The sequence below is a fragment of the Megascapheus bottae genome, chromosome 1 (assembly GCF_031878675.1).
Source record: "Megascapheus bottae isolate mThoBot1 chromosome 1, mThoBot2.hap1, whole genome shotgun sequence".
Taxonomy (NCBI): Eukaryota; Metazoa; Chordata; class Mammalia; order Rodentia; family Geomyidae; genus Megascapheus; species Megascapheus bottae.
Window position 1 is genome coordinate 32,468,503 of NC_143509.1, and position 16,806 is coordinate 32,485,308.

Consider the following 16,806-nt stretch of genomic DNA (forward strand, 5'->3'; position numbering starts at 1 on the left):
GGCAGATATCTATTTGTTACTCATCTTTGTACTCCTGAAATTACACTGGAATTAATAAAATTTGCATCCAGTGCCAATTGCTCATGACGACAATCCAACTATTCAGGAGACTGCGATCTGAGGATCAACATTTGAAGCAATTGAGGAAGGAAAGTCTGTTCTTAGCTCTCTTATCTGGAAGACTGTCGCGAGCTCCAAGTCAGCCCCAGGAAAAGTTCTCAAACACCACTTCCAAAATAATCAGCAGAAAGCAGGGTGAGAGCTATGGTGGAGTGGTGGAGTGCCAGCCTAGCAAGAGGCAAGTTCAACCCTAGTACTCACACACACACACACATACTCTCACAATACAGACACAATATCACAATGCAGAGACAAAGACACATACACACATTTCACTTTGCTGAAAAAAAGAAAACCAGAAAGAGTTGGTGATTGCATTTGCTTTTTTTTTTTTTTGCTGGATAACCATGTCTTTTGAAATAAATCATGTACAGCTTTTTCCTGCAGTGATACCAAGTGTAACCCATGGTTAGTTCTGGGCAGGAAGCCCAGTTCTAGAGCAGCACAAAGGAAGTAGGCTGCTTTCCACAGGAGCTGAATAGATTTTCAGGGATGGGAACTTTTGGAATGCTGGGCACACCCATGTTTAAGTATGCAAGCACATTCCAAAGGAAAATTTCAAATCTATTTTTCTTTTTCTTCTGCCATAATAGTTATAAGAGTATGAAAAGCAGACTATAAATATCATCAAGCAAGAAAAAAAATTGAAGGGTTATAGACTAGTTCACTCATTTTGTAGATTGCATGATAAACTTTTCAGGCACTCTGCTTTCTTTAAAAAATGATAAAACTGTAAAAATACTCAAGAGTTGGGCATGGGTGGTTTAGGCCTGTAATCCTAGATATTCAGGAAACGGAGACCTGAGGATTGCAGTTCAAGGCCAGCCAGGGCAGAAAAGTTCCCGGGAGAATCCTATCAGCAATTAACCTCTCAAAAACTGGAAGTGGTGCTGTGGCTCAAAGTGATAGAACAGGAACAGTGCCCAGGTCTGGAGTTCAAGCCCAATAACTGAACAACAACAAAAAAATCCCAAGAACCGGTTTGAATCTCAAGTATTCAGTTCAAAGCATTTTAGTCCACTCCCTGAGTTTTAGGGTTTAATTAATTAATTGATTTTTGTGGGTCATGGGGCTTGAACTCAGTCTGGGCCTTGTCCCTGTGCTCTTCAGCTCAAGGCTACCGCCCTACCCTTGAGCCAAGCCCCACTTCCCGTTTTCTAGAGGATAACTGGAGATAAGAGTCTCAGGTCCTTTTATGCCCAGGCTGGTTTTGAACCTTAATCTTCAGATCTCCGCCTCCAGAGTAGTTAAGATTACAGGTGTGAGCCACCGAGCCCGGAATTTTAGGGTTTTAAATTTAAATCAACAATCAGGCGAGAATCACCCAGTAGAAGTGATTTCGTTATTTATTTATTTATTTATTTTTGGAGCTAGTCAAGACTGGCTTCTGACTCCTTATCCTCCTGCCTCATCCTCCCTAGGTTTAGGATTATAGGGTTGGACAACAAACCTAGTCAATTTTTTAAAGAGATTATGTTTTATATTCATGCAATTGTGTTGTATATTTAGAAGGTGAATAAATAATTATTTTCATATTAGCAATATTAATCAAGTAAAAAAGCCATATAGTCTCTGCCTGGAGTTTAGAGGAAAGCGAACTTTCCCACGGAGAGGACAGCCCGGAAGCTTTTTTTTTTTTTTTAAAAGAAAAAAGAAAAAAACAACCCAAGAGCTTCAAGAATCTAGTTGCCCATTACCATTTTTTTTAAGTGCAAGCACTTAGATACTTTTTAAAAAATCCTAGAAACACTAAATATTGCAAAGGATACAATGGCATTTCTTTAAAAACAACAACAAAAAAAGCAGTTCTCCGCGGGAAATGGGCTGTTTATCCGGTAAACAGCGGTAGTCACGGAGACACCTGCAATTTCCCCGGGGGCTCAGTAACCTACACCGCCACCTCGTGGCCACATCCGGGCAACTTCTCTGCTAATCCGTGACGTCTTCACGCTCCAGCCGTTGGGCTCATTTGAAACACACGCTTCACCAATCAGCTGTCCCCCTTAGGGAGGCGGGCGTTGGGCAACGACCAATCAGCGGCGTCTCGGCGCCGCGGGCCTATGGGGAGGAAGCTGACCTCATGCGCCAATTGGCATGGTTGTGGGAGGGCGCCGCTCGCTTTTTGAGTTGGAGAAGAAGGCTGTCTTCGGGAGCGGGCCCCACGCCTGAAGGAAGCCGATCCCTGGACTGTTTTCCCCCTCGGATTGTTGAGGTCCGTGTGGTGTGGTGTGGTAAGGGAGTGAGCGAGCGACGTCTCCTGAGCCGCGGGCCCCGCGGGGCCTGCGGTCAGCGTCATCTCCCCGGTGGGAGACCGCGCTTTCCGGGCGTCCCGGCGCTGGCTTCCCGGCTGTGGGAACCGGGCCTGAACCTCCCAGATTGCCGGGCCTGAGGTGCTCAGATTGCCGGGCCGCGTCCCCACTCGCGGCCTGCAGTCCCGGGGTGGCCGGACCTCCGTCCCCGCCGGGTGGGGAGCGGGAGTGGGGAGGGGTGTGGCGAGCGGCGCCGGCCTCCGATTTCCCGGCAGCGGCCCGGGCCTTTGGGGCCCCCGGGGGCTTCGTCTGGACGGGAAGCTGGATTTACTGGTTAAGATTTTGGCGGGTGGGGCACACCTGTAATCCTAGCCACTCCGGGGGCTGAGATCTGAGGATCGCGGTTCAAAGCCAGCCTGTGTAGGAAGGTCTGGGAGGCTTTTCTCTGCAATTAACTACTTCCACCCCACGCCCCTTCTAAAACAGGAAAAAGACTAAGTGGAGCTGTGTGCTTCAAGTGCTTGAACGCTAGCCTAGAATGAAAAAACAACAAAACAATCTCAGGGTCAGCGCCTAGGCCCTGACACAATCAGGACCTGTGCGAAAAAGAGAGAATCTAGACCCGAATCCAGGTCACCCATCAGTCCCTTCTCCTGCTCCACCTGTGTATCGTTTTGTGGTTAAAGAGCACAGCCTGTGAAGTCGCTGCGGTATCACATTGCTTTATCCGGGAAGTGCAGGTTATAATATACTCCCTAACTATTCTGTCCAGGTGAAATAAAGTACCGTAAAAGGGATCAGTCGGTGCTAATTGTTCGTCAGAGCCCAGTCTTTGTTCACAACTGTACATTCCTTCATGTGTACCTGACCAAACTTTGGTGATATGATTTCTTGTATCATCTTCATGTTGGTGCTAATCACATCTCCAGCCTCTCTACAATTACATTTTGGTTTTTCATCCTGGAATGTAGCTAAATGAACTTACTTAAAAGGAAACTTAAAACAAGTATTTGTTTTAAAAGGTCTAAGTGTATTTCATCCAAAGCCCCTTGATTCTGTCATTGGATGAATTGAATAGATGCAGGAATCCTCATCCTGCTGTTTATTTTAGAAGCCTCTGGAATACATGAATGTGGGAAATGGTTTTCAGTTTGGAATTGGATGATTGGATGTTATGTCATTATGTGCATAAAATTGAGAGCTGCTTTTGGAGTAAATTGATATATGTAGAAAGCAGTTTTAATTGTGTTAATTACTGTTTTGATGCTTTTTAAAGAAGGAAGCATAGGAAAATATAAACATGAATGTATTGTAAAAGGTTTTGGAAACAGTAAGTTCTTTACGTTTTCCTCATCTTCCTCCCTGTCTTGTTTCTTTTCAGGATTGAATCCAGAGTCCCTTGCATGCTAAGGACACTATTACTGAGTATTACTGAGCACTGAGCTGCAACCTCAGGCCTATTCTTTTCTTTTTCCTTTTCTTTCTTTCGTTTTCTTTTCTTTTTTTTTTTTTTCTTTTGGTTGGCAATGGGGCTTGAACTCAGGGCCTGGGCGCTGACCCTGAGCTCTCTAGCTTTCACTTTGAGCCACAGCACCACTTCCACTTTTTGGGGGGCTTATTGGAGATAGAATCTCATGGACTTTCTTGCCTGGTCTGGCTTTGAACCGCAATTACTAGATCCCAGCCTTCTGACTAGCTAGGATTACCACTGTGAACTAGAAACTTGAGGTTAGCTTGTTACATTTCAACACAGGTATAATGTGTGATGATCACACCAGGTAATTGGTGTATCTCTTCAGGCATCACTTTCTGTAAGATCATTCACAATCCTATCTACTATTAAAAAATGCACAAATATTGCCAGTGGTAGTTACCCCACTGTACTGTAGAACATTAGTAGTGAGCTTTCATCCTATTCTCAGTGCACCTTGTTTTTGGGTGGTGCTGGAGTTTGAACTCAGGGCCTTGGGCTTACTAGAAAGGCACACCTCCAGCCTCTCTCCAGTGCTTAACACATTGGTGCGTATCTCTTGAGTTTGTAATCTCGCACAGTTTTTGAGACAGATTCTCACTATATAATCCACACTTTCTGACCTGGAATTCTCCATTCTGCTGCCTCCGGAATGTTGAGATTATAAGGCTTGAACTAATGGCCTGGGCACTGTCCCTAGGCTTTTTTTCCTTTTTCTCTCAAGGCCGTCACTTTATCCCTTGAGAGACTTAGCTCCACTTCTAGCTTTTTGGGTGGTTATTTGGAGGTAACAGGCTCTTGGACTTTCCTGCTTGAGCTTCCCAAGTAGCCAGGGTTACAGGTGCAATGCCTATAAACTTTATGTGTATGTGAGTTAGTTGTGGGGCTTGAATTCTTGGCCTGAGCATTGTCCCTGAGCTCTTCAGTTCAAGGCTACTGCCCTACACCTTGAGCCATCGCCACTTTGGGTTTTCTGGTAGTTAATTGTAGATAAGAGTCTCGTGGACTTTAGTGCCTGGGCTGACTTTGAACCGAGATCCTCACATGTCAGCCTCCTGAGTAGCTAGGATTACAGGTGTGAGGACTTTGAAAGCTTTTTAGGACCTTTTCTCTTTCGTTGGAAATGATTAAATGGAGGTGATTTAAAACAAATCAGAATTTGTCATTGATTTTGAAGCCTCTTAAAATCATTGGGGCTTTCCTTTGGAGAACCTTAGAATAATAATTATCATGCATGCATAGTAAGAAAATAAGCAGTGTCCATGTCGTGAATGTTATATGAGAACAATTTTTCTTTGAAATGTATAGTTTCTTCACAACTGGTTTTGAGTTGTATTACTTTGACTGCTTATCCTCTTGGACAATGAAAGTCTACTAAACACAGAGCTGAGACGGGAAGCCAACTTGCCTGATTTTTAAAACTTTATAGCTGTTGTAGGCCACTGTGTACATGTACCTCTCCTTCATATCACTCCCTCATATCACCATCTAGAAATGATGCTGTTCATCCCTTAGTGTTTCTCCTCAGCATTCAGCTGGAACTTTTTATGTGTGTGCTGGTCCTAAGACTTCAACTCTGGGCCTGGGTTCTGTCCTTGATCTTTGCAGCTCAAGGTTAGACCTCTATCACTTGAGCCACAGCTCCACTCCCAGCTTTTTGGTGGCTAATTGGCTTACAGCAGCAACCTCAGATCTCAGCCTCTGGAGTAGCTAGCATTTCAGGTTTCAGGTATGATACCCCACACCCATCTGGAACTCTTTCTTTACTAAGAATGAAACAATATCTGTATATTTTATTATCCCGAAATAGGTCATAAGTGTACCTCAAAAGTAGAGGACTCACTAGTCCTTGTCATATTAGTTTAAATTTGTTGAGAATATTTTAGAAATTTACTTACAGATAATCAATTAACATAGATAATCAATTAACATTGTTGCTCTTCCTCCCCTTTTCCCCCTCAGTTCTGGGGACTCAGGTATGCTAGGTGAGCAGTCTACCTCTTAGCTATACCCCCAACTCTCCAACTGGTGAAAGACAATTAGACATTCCTTTTATTCTCTACTTGCCTGACTTCAACTCTTCCAATTCCTGAAAGTCTTAAAAACTTTTTTCTTTAGTAATCCAGAGTTATATTGGCATCAACTCATACTAAATTGTCTTGTCAAACCTTTTTTTTTTTTTTGCCAGTCCTGGGCTTGAGCTCAGGGCCTGAGCACTGTCCTTGGACTTTCTCAAGGCTAGAGCCCCACCACTTGAGCCTCAGCACCACTTCCAGCTTTTTTCTATGGAATCGAACCCAGGTCTTCATGCATGCTAGGCAAGCACTCTACCACTAGGCCAAACTCCCGGCCCCTATTTGTCAAATCTTAAGGAGAGATGTTTGTAAATGATTACGATTCTGACAAAACAGCTTAGAAGTCTGAGAACATTTCTAGGTAGAAAGGTAAACTTTTAAATTCTAATAGTTATGAAGTACATTGTAACAACTTTGAAAATTGCTGAGATACATTGTTGCTAGAGCATACCTTTTATGTGGACTGGTAGAATTGAATGGAATGTGTGGGTTGGGAGGGACTAAACTGTAAAGGATGTAGAATTGGGATTTGGTCACCCAGGGAAGAGTGTTCATTGGAGTTAAGGAAGTGATAGAGTCACTTATTTTTAAAAATATTTTATTAACATTGATTTTTACATCATATTTCAAATGTCATGTTTAACAAACAAGTATTCAAGAAGGGATTCTCAATATATAATCACTGGCACATAGATTTTAGAAGACAATTAAAATTAAGCTAAGGGTTTGTATTTCATAGATACAAATTAATCTGTGTAATAAAAATTATAGAGTATAAAGCCCACCATGGATTTTTATGTCTATAAGACCATGTCCATAACCTTGGGTACCCAAATATTGAGTCCCTGCTGTTGGACTGTTTGGATCTAATATCCACATATTAAGGATACTATGCGCCTTTTGTTCCTTTGGTCTTGATTTACCTCACTCAACATGGTTTCCTGTAGCTTCATCCACTTCCCAGCGAATGCCATTATTTTATCTTGTCTTTTGGCTATGTAGAATTCCATCATATATATGTACCACATTTTTATATCCATATATCTGCAGTAGGGTATCTGGGTTGTTTCCATCACTTGGCTGTTGTGAATAGTGCAGAGATGAACATGGCTGAGCAGGAATCCTTATCATATCTTGGGTTATGATGCTCTAGATAGATGGCAGGATTGTAGGGAAGGTCTATTTTCAGTTCTTTAAGAAACCTCCAAAATGCCTTCCAGAGTGGCTGAACTAGTTTACATTCCCACCAGTAGTGCAGTAGGGTTCCTCTTTCTCCAGAACTCTGCCAGCATTTGTCATTGTCTGAGTTCAGAATATTGGCCATTCTAATTGGGATAAGTTGGTATCTTAGGGTTTTATTTGCATTTCCTTTATGACCATGGATGATGAGCTTTTTCTCATATGTTTTTCTGCTATTTTAACCTCTTTTTTTGATAAATGTGTCTTTATTTCCCTTGCCCATTTAGTGATTGGTTTGTTAGGTTGTGGGGGGGGGGTAGTTTCTTGAGTTCCCTGTAGATACTGGATATTAAGCATTTGTCTGATGTATTGGTAAATATCTTTTCCCACTTGGTTGGCTGTCTTTGTAATTTAGTAGCTATGCTTTTATCTGTGCAGAAACTTTTTATTTTTAGGTAGTCCCACTTGTTGAGTCTCTCCAATCTGTTCTGACCCTGGGACTCTGGGAATTTTTTGCCTGTGCCTATGAGTTCCCGTAGAGTCACTTATTTTTTATGACCATAACTGTAAAAACCATGTAGAGGGTGATTGCTGAAGGAATTTATCTCAAGTTTGTTTCAGGCTGTGTTTACCAAAGTGTTATGGTATTGGGCAGAGAAGAGAGGCTAGGTCCTGGAGATGCTTGCGTTGGGATTGATAGCAGTTTGGGAAGAGAGGTCAAGGTAAATCTAAAATGGATTATGGTAAATGTAAGAATAGAAGTCTGGGAGGATGGAAGTGTTGAGGTGAGAGAATATTTATGACTACTTTTTGGGTGTGCATTATGTCTGGTAATGATTTGTATTCTTTGATTTGTGTTCTTTGATATATTTTTTCTCACTATATTTGCATAAATCCTGATATTTGCATCTTTACAGGAGAGGAAACCAAAGCTCTGAGAGTATTGTGACTTTGCTGAAGTGTTTTTGTTTTACCTATCATAGATATTAAATTAGCTGTTAATGGTTATTTTTGCCCAATAATCATGTTCTTTTTCATATATATATATATATATATATTTTTTTTTTAGCCAACATAGAAATAATGGCTGACAATAGTGTATTAATATCAACCTCTGGGAGGAGTTGCTTGGCAGACTCTTCAATTTTTGATCCTAAAGTCGGTGAAACGTCTAAGGAAAACTTGTTTATTGGATCTGCTTCAAATATTGAAGGTAAATCATATTATTACCTACTTTGCTTGTTTGTTTTCAGGCTGGCTTGGAACATCTGATCGTCCTGTCTCAGCCTCCCAAATACTGGGCTTATTAAATGCTCTAAAAACACAAAATTGCTAATCCTGAGCTTTCTGCTGACTTTCTTAGGATGTAATAAAAATTGTTAGAGTATAGATATTGAGTAGATAGGTTTTCTTTTAATTGTTTAGATTTATGTTCTTTAACTTTGACAAGAAGGGGACATCTTAGTGCTCTGCTTTGTTTTCCGAACATTGATGTGGAGAAATTCTAGCTGTACAATTAAGCTTCAATTTATTCAGTCCTGTCTTAAGTGCCCTTTTCTCTTTGTAAATGGGATAACTTCCTGAGGTTGTATGCACTTTGAAAAAGGGGCTATTGGTGTCTGCATACTCTGCAACAACACATTTTCTAACATGAATATGGGGAGATATTTCTACACTAAGTTAGAGCTGAAGTCATTTCAATTTTTGAGAATGTTATGATCTCAAAAGATAGAAGAGTTACTAAATAGCCAGAAGCTGGGGTAAGAACTACTGATTATGTTGTTAGTACTTGATTAACATATTTAAACATTTCACATTTTAGAAGAAATGCCTCAGGTTGAAACACGAATGATAATGGTTCAAGAAGCTGGAAAACAGGAAGAACTTATAAAAGCCCTAGAGGTATGGAGTTGATTGACAATTTATTTCTAAAAAAGAAACTGTTTTGGTCCCATCAGTATTTCAATACTTTCCTTCATCAGTTTCTTAATCTCATACATAAGTCTCTTTTCCACAGACTATAAAAATAATGGAAATCCCTGTTATAAAGATAAAAGAAAGTTGTCCTGGAAACTCGGATGAAAAGTTAGTAAAAAGTATTGTTACCATGGTAGGTGAAGCTCTCACTGCATGTAGCATGCTGCACTTCCTTGATCAACTTGTTTCACTAATGGTGATTGGAATCAGGCCTGGGCGTATTCTGTGTGTTTTGAAGCTAGACAAAAAGAAATGGTTTTAAACTTAGTTTTAAAATTTGGGCTTTTCCAAAACCCAAAACTATACCATGTATTTGAAATAATGCCAACATTTTAAGAACTTGACTACTAAATTTAAATGATACAGCACAGTTTTCTTTTTAAAAATTTATTGTCAGGGTGATGTATAGAGGGGTCACAGTCACATTCATAAGGTAGCGAGTATATTACTTCTTGAACATTTTTATCCTTCCCATGTTTGTCTCCCACTTTTCCTCCCTTCATCCCCTCCCAAGTTGTAAAATTCATTTCCTTCACATTGTCTTGTGAATCAGATAGTTCTGGGTGTTTTTCCCTACTGGGACTTGAACTCAAGGCCTGGGTGTTGTCCCTTCTTTATTCAAGGTAGGCAGGCAGACACTCTACCTCTTGAGCCACCGCTCCACTTCTAGCTTTTTGGTTGTTAATTGGAGATAAAAAAAAAATCTCAAGGACTTGCCTGCTTGGGCTGCTTCAAACCATGATCTTCAGATGACAGTCTCTTGAGCAGCTACAATTACAGACTTAAGAAACTAGTTAGTTTTCTTAAAACTCTTAAACTTCTTTTTCTTCTTTAACTTTATATTATTGTAATATTTTTGTATGTTATTTACATATTTTATATATTTGCTGTTTTTCTAAAGTCACAAACCACAGTAAGTGATAATTAACACAAAATTGCCTCAGTGTATGAAAGATACTTGTGCCAGCTGGGCAAGAACTCTCCCCTGAGGTTCATCTCATGTCTCAGCTGAGTGTGCTGGGACTGCCTGAAAATAATAAGACCAGGTTGCTTAACAAGTCCAAGATAAAGATGTCGGTTACTGTTTTGTTTTTGTGGTGGTTATTATTATTACTATTATTATTGTCATGGGACTTGAATGCTGGGCCTGGGCATTGTCCCTGAGCTCTTCAGTTCAAGGCTTACTGTGCTAGCCCTTGATCCACAGCCCTACTTCCGGTTTTCTGGTTAATTGTAGGTAAGAGTCTCTTAGACTTTAGTTCCTGGGCTGACTGAACTGCAACCCTCATATCTCAGCCTCCTGAGTAGCTGGAATACAGATGTGAGCCACCACGCCCTGCTAGTTACAATTTCTTGAGGCCTTATATCTTGGTTTGCTGATGGTTTCCTGCTTGTAGAGTGCTCATAGAGCCCCTATCCCCACCCCTTCTGGACACCTCTGCTATTATTTTGAGTCCATATTTCTTTTTTTGTTTTTGTTTTTGTGGGTCATGGGGCTTGAACTGATTCTCTCCTTGGGCTTCCTCAAGGCTAGAGCTCTACCACTTGAGCCACAGCACCACTTGTGGCTTTTGTTCTATGTATGTGGTACCAAGGAATCCAACACAGGACTTTGTGCATCCTGGGCTAGCACTCTACCTCTAGGCCAAATGTCTGGACCCATCCAGTTTTGTTTTTAACTCAAATTATGTAGGCTCTTTAGTGCCTTCATTCTTTATAGGTACCTAGTGTAAAGTTAACTGTCAGTAATTATAAATAACTTTCTTTAACCTACAACTTCCTGTATACCTCACATCTTTTTCTTCTGCATATTTAGATTATTTAATCTAAAACCTTCATATAAAGATTATGTGCTAAATCCTTATTAAAATGTTTTAAGGATATTTGTGTGGGAAAGAACTGGCATTTTGTCAGCAGACAAACAATATGTATCTTTAATGTATTCTCCTGTCCAAATGCACATATTTAAGAAAACTTTAGCATTTTAATTTTCTAGAGCTTAATGTGCATATTAGATGATTTGGGGATCACCAATATTCATCAGAAGGCTGTCCCTTTAATAATCTTTAAATTTAAGGTATTTGAGGATCACAGTTCAAAGCCAGCCTGGGCAGAAAAGTCCCCATGAGACCCTTACCTCCAATAAACTACTCAAAGCCGAAGTGGCACTGTGGCTCAAATGGTAGAGTACTAGCCTTGAGCACAGAGAGACTCAGGGACAGTGCCTAGGTCCAGAAAAAAAAATAATATCATAGTGTGGATTAGCAAGTTTCTGGAAAAATACAAGTGGGGAAGAAAGCAGGGCTTTCACATGTAATGTTAATTATCACTTGATTGAATATGTGAGTTTTTTAAAATGTAATGATGTTGAAAATGTTGCTATGCAAGTGATTTGATTTATTAGGCTTATAAATCATTTTTATTTCCAATCACTATATGGGAAAAATTGAAGGAAATGCAAAAGTCCTATGCAAGGATGGAGTCAGTGGACGAACTTGAAAGTTTGGATTCCCCAGAATTTGAGAATGTCTTCGTGGTACCAGATTTCCAGGATTCTGTATTTAATAACTTACATAAGGCTGATTGTAGAATTATTGGACCACCTGTTCTGTTAAGCTGTGCACAAAAGGGATTGGTAAGGAACATTATATATTTACTACTTTTAATGAACAGATTTTATTGAAATTATTGAGAGTATGCAAGACTTATAAAAAGAATATTAGTAGCTATTCATATTCCTTTAATTTTCATTACAAACTTTAATAGTTAAAATTTAAGGCCTTTTAATGTGAAATAATAGTGTAACATAATTCTTACTACCGGTAGTGTATTTGAAAGAGACACTTTGCCTGAACTTGAGTTTGACAAGTGTATCAGATATGTTTCATTTTACCCCATACAAAACATAATATATTCTCATTTGATTTATCAGTTTGGTGCTTGGTTTAGAATTAGGAAACTGTTTTAAGCCTTTCAATATGTTTAGTTCTTATGTAGTTTTGTTACATTTTCCATTTTTTAATTATCTTAAAGTAGCTGTACAAGGGATTTCAGTTCAGTTATCAGTTATGAGTATAATGTATCTTGATCAAGATCATTGCCCTTTATATGTTACTGTCCCCCATCTTTCCCAACCCCATGGTTTTTTGCCATATGTTTATCTACCTTTTTGGTGCTGACCCTGAGTCTTGAACTCAGGGCCTTTATCCTGTCTCTGAGCTTTTTTGCTCAAGGCTAGTATTCTACCACTTGAGCCACAGCTCTACTTCTGTTTTTTTCAGGTGATAACTTTTTTTGTTGTTTGTTGTTGGTCCTGGGGCTTGAATTCTGGGCCTGGGCGTAGTCTCACCTCTGCTCTTCAGCTCAGGGCTGCTAACTTACCCCTGGGCTTGGGCATTGTCCCTGAGCTCTTCAGCTCAAGGCTACCTACCACTCTACCACTGGAACCATAGCACCACCGCCCCCACCAAAAAAAAAAATTGGCCTGGAACTTGTGATCTTCCTTCCTCAGCTTCCCAAGTATTAAGATTACAGACATATGCTACCACACCTGCCTGATCTGCCTGTTTTGTTGTTGTTACCTATTGGGAAATGCCAGTAAAGTTTTAAAAGAGTGAAGTTGATTGGTAAGAGGAGTAATACTTTTAGTGTGAAAAAGATGTCTTCTAATTTTTACTTAAAAGAAAGCTCACAAATTAAAAATTGTATCCTCAGCCTTTGCCGTTTTCATGTCGACCACTGTACTGTACAAGTATGATGAATCTAGTTTTATGTTTTACTGGATTCAGGAAGAAAGAAGAACTAGTAAGTATTACAAAACAAAATCTTAAAACCAAAATCTTAAATTGGCTTCATTACTATTTCTTGGCATTATGTTTTATTTTAAAAATCTTGAAGGATGGGGCCGGGAGTTTGGCCTAGTGGTTAAATTGCTTGCCTAGCATGCATGAAGACCCGGGTTCCATTCCTCGGTACCACATATAGGAAAAAGCCGGAAGTGGTGCTGAGGCTCAAGTGGTAGAGCTCTAGCCTTGAGAAAGTCCAAGGACAGTGCTCAGGCCCTAAGCTCAAGCCCAGGACTGGCAAAAAAAAAAAAAATATATATATATATATATATATATATTGAAGGAGAAAGAATTGTGAATATATTAGTATATTAGGTTATAAATATTTTGAAGAAACAAATTCGTTGTAAAGAGCTAAATGTTTTTGTCCAGAATTGCTGGTTTATGATTTATTTCAGTAATGGCCTAGAGTGTGGCCTAGTGCTAGAGTGCTCACCTAGCATGCATGAAGCACTGGGTTTGATTCCTCAGTACCACATACACCAAAAAAGTTGGAAGTGGCACTGTGGCTCAAGTAGCAGAGTGGTAGACTTGAGAAAACTCAAAGACAGTGTCCAGGCCCTGAGTTCAAGCTCCAGGACTGGCCAGAAAAAAAAAAAAATTCAATAAATTTAGAAAATATACTGCTAGTAAAATATGCAACATATTTAGGAATTATGAAAGCCAGTTCTTTAATTACTTTAATTATGTGGAAAATCTGTGTAAAGCTTGTATATAATTTTGCCTGTGGTTATAGGCAAAATCTAAAAAAAATTTAATCTTAATAAAAATTCTTATTTGTACATTAAAAAGTAACAAGTGATGTGTGAATTGTAAATTATTTAAAATTCTTTCCAAATTAATGAAATATTGCTCAATTTTCTTTCGAGGTCAGATTGGTGACATTAGTTCATCATATGGGTGGAGTTATTAGAAAAGACTTTAATTCAAAAGTTACACATTTGGTGGCAAACTGTACAGAAGGAGAAAAATTCAGGGTATGTAAACATAGCATTTTTTGTATATTTCAATGTATAACATTATCTTGGGATGCATAAAATATCATTTTCCTGTCTGCCTCTATATACTGAGGACAAGAAATGTGTCACTGTGGTTTTCAATATACGAGATAAAAATGATAATTCATGTTGGTTTTTTTGTTTGTTTTTTTGCCAGTCTTGGGTTTGAGCTCAGGACCTGAGCACTGTCCTTGGGCTTTCTCAAGGCTAGAACTCTATCACAGCACCACTTCTGGCTTTTCTTCTTTTCTTTTTCATGTATTTTTTATTGTAATTAATAGAAGAGTTACATTATATTCACCAGATAGAAGGTGGATTACTTCACAAGCTGATACCCTTTCTCATGTCTTGGTCCCCATTTCTCTCCCTCTAGCCCCGCCCCTCATCTTGTTTTCTCCCCTTCCCTATCCTATTTCAAATAACCAAATATATATGAATATATCAGATAAGATAAAATACTGTAACAATATGAGATAATCAAGAGACAGCAAAAGAGATGAGAAATAACATAGTACAATAAGGACAACAATCACTCATCTGCCTTTTGTTTCTATATCCTGGAGGTCCTTTCATTTAGTGTCATACTATATGGCCTTATGTATGTAGGTTTTGCTCTATTGTAAATCTCTGCTAGGATAGCCCAAGGTTTCTGCTGATTATGACAAATCACTTCTGGCTTTTCTAATGTATGTGGTACTGAGGAATCGAACCCAGGCCTTTGTGCATGCTAGGCAAGCAACTGTACCACTAGGCTCAGCTCCTGGCCCAGAGATATTTTGTTTTTGAATCTCTTCTCTGAGTACCTCGCAGGTGTGAGCCACCAATGTCAGACTGTGATAGTTTTTACTGTTCATTTTTTATAACTGTAATGTAAAACTGTGTGAAAAGTGTGTGTATATAATTATGTAGGAGTAGCTTAAATGTAGTCATTTAAGATGAAAATTCATTGTAATTAAATGTCAATACTTACAGGTTGCCGTGAGCCTGGGTACTCCAATTGTGAAGCCAGAATGGATTTATAAAGCATGGGAAAGGCGGGATGAGCAGTAAGTTTTTGGAAGTTCAGTGGTTCAGTTTTTGAATTGGACATATATAGTGAATTGTTTTTCAATACAAGTTTGAAAGATAAATTCATGTGCCTAAAACTGAATTCCTGTGCTGGGTACATGAAATCCCAGCATATGGGAGGTAGGCAGGATGTTGGTGAGTTTGAGGCTAACTTGGGCTACGTAGTGAGACTTTTCTCGCAACCACAAAACACTCTATCCTCTTAAATTCCTGTGTAATATAGATTCACTGAATTGTCTTTTGTAATTTAGGAAGTAGAATCTAAGTTAAAAAATTAAAGACATTGGGCCGGGAGTTTGGCATAGTGGTTAAAGTGCTTGCCTAGCATGCATGAAGACCCGGGTTCGATTCCTCGGTACCACATACATAGAAAAAAGCTGGAAGTGGTGCTGAGGCTCAAGTGGTAGAGCTCTAGCCTTGAGAAAGTCCAAGGCCAGTGTTCAGGCCCTGAGCTCAAGCCCAGGACTGGCAAAAAAAAAAAAAATTAAAGACATCCAGAATTATCTTTGAGTTTTATTTTACTTCTTGAAATATTTCTGGTTATCATAAGCATTTTAAAGTTGCTACTAATGAATTTGAGTGCTCAGATTGTTACTTTTTGTTTGGAGACGTTTAAATTAATGCTTAAAACCCACTGACTTGTTTGCTAAGCTTTGTATCCTCCTGATTTCTGTTTTACCTTGCTGTGGCACTTTATCATTAAGATTTTGTTAAAGGATGGATTCTTTAGAGTACATTCATCATTTCACCACACAGCCAGGGTTTGGATTTTCTCAGGATGACCTGAAGACAGTTCAGTAAAGAGGATGTGAGCCTAGAGGGTCTCTTGTATGTTAAGCAGAAGCCATTGCTGATCTATATCTTCAAGCACAGTTCATTTAAAACAGAAGTCTTGATGATCATTTCATGACTAGATACGTTTTGTTTATTTTTATTCTGCAATGGGGCTTGATTGTTCTCATGTGGCACAGGTGGCACTTGATGCACACTTCCACTTCTGACTTTTTGGTGAAGATAAGAGTCTTCTGAGTAGCTAGGATAATAGCCATCAGTGCCTGCCTTAGATGTATTTTTAATAACTTATGTTGAGACTTGAGAATTACTGCAGATTCTCAAATTTATATACTTAACTAATAGGATTTAAGTTAAACTAGTTTTAGAAAAGTATTTTGTTTTTAGGGATTTCTGTGCAGCAGCTGATGACTTTAGAAATGAATTTAAAGTTCCTCCATTTCAAGATTGCATTTTAAGTTTCCTGGGATTTTCAGATGAAGAGAGAACAAATATGGAAGAGATGACTGAAATGCAAGGTAAAGTTACCTATTTCTTTCCCCAAACCTGCTTAATGTTTCTTAATGAATTTTATTTAGAGATTGGGGTTTATAGAGATGAGTTTGGCTTACTTGTATTTATACACATTCCTCTTTTAGGAGGTAACCATTTACCAGTAGGAGATGAGAGATGTACTCACCTTATAGTTGAAGAGAATACAGTTAAAGAACTTCCATTTGAGCCTTCAAAGAAACTTTATGTTGTCAAGCAAGAGGTAAGTATATATACATATATTTAAAAAAATGTTACTAGTTTCTGTCGTATCATTTGCTATTGTAGTTTAATTCCATTGTAATCAGAATACAGATATATTTCCATTTTTTATATTTGCTCAGGCATAATGTATCTTTTAACATATGATCTATTTTCTAAAAGGTTTCATGGGCTGCTGATAAGAATGAATATTATGTGGTGACTGGGTGAAATACTCAGTATAGGTCAATTGTGTCTATTTGGGTCATGATATTACTTAATTCGGAGTTATTTTGCAAT

At 39.0% G+C, this 16,806-nt stretch overlaps 1 protein-coding gene across 4 annotated transcripts in view; it reads left to right on the forward strand.

Annotated features, from left to right (window-relative positions):
* The first annotated feature begins 2,225 nt into the window (after positions 1 to 2,225).
* The window catches only part of Ect2 (epithelial cell transforming 2), a 62,552-nt gene continuing 47,971 nt past the window's right edge, over positions 2,226 to 16,806 (forward strand). For 2 of the 4 annotated variants that reach the window (XM_090342234.1, XM_090342244.1), the window contains exons 1-9: positions 2,226 to 2,332; positions 8,164 to 8,307; positions 8,917 to 8,996; positions 11,524 to 11,706; positions 12,786 to 12,875; positions 13,786 to 13,893; positions 14,887 to 14,960; positions 16,162 to 16,292; positions 16,413 to 16,528. In XM_090342234.1, the coding sequence (XP_090198360.1) occupies positions 8,178 to 8,307; positions 8,917 to 8,996; positions 11,524 to 11,706; positions 12,786 to 12,875; positions 13,786 to 13,893; positions 14,887 to 14,960; positions 16,162 to 16,292; positions 16,413 to 16,528 (912 nt within the window). In that variant the 5' untranslated portion in view covers positions 2,226 to 2,332; positions 8,164 to 8,177. Of the gene's footprint in view, positions 2,333 to 8,163; positions 8,308 to 8,916; positions 8,997 to 9,111; positions 9,205 to 11,523; positions 11,707 to 12,785; positions 12,876 to 13,785; positions 13,894 to 14,886; positions 14,961 to 16,161; positions 16,293 to 16,412; positions 16,529 to 16,806 lie in introns of those variants that run through there. The other 2 variants (XM_090342263.1, XM_090342254.1) reach the window with 2 other exon arrangements.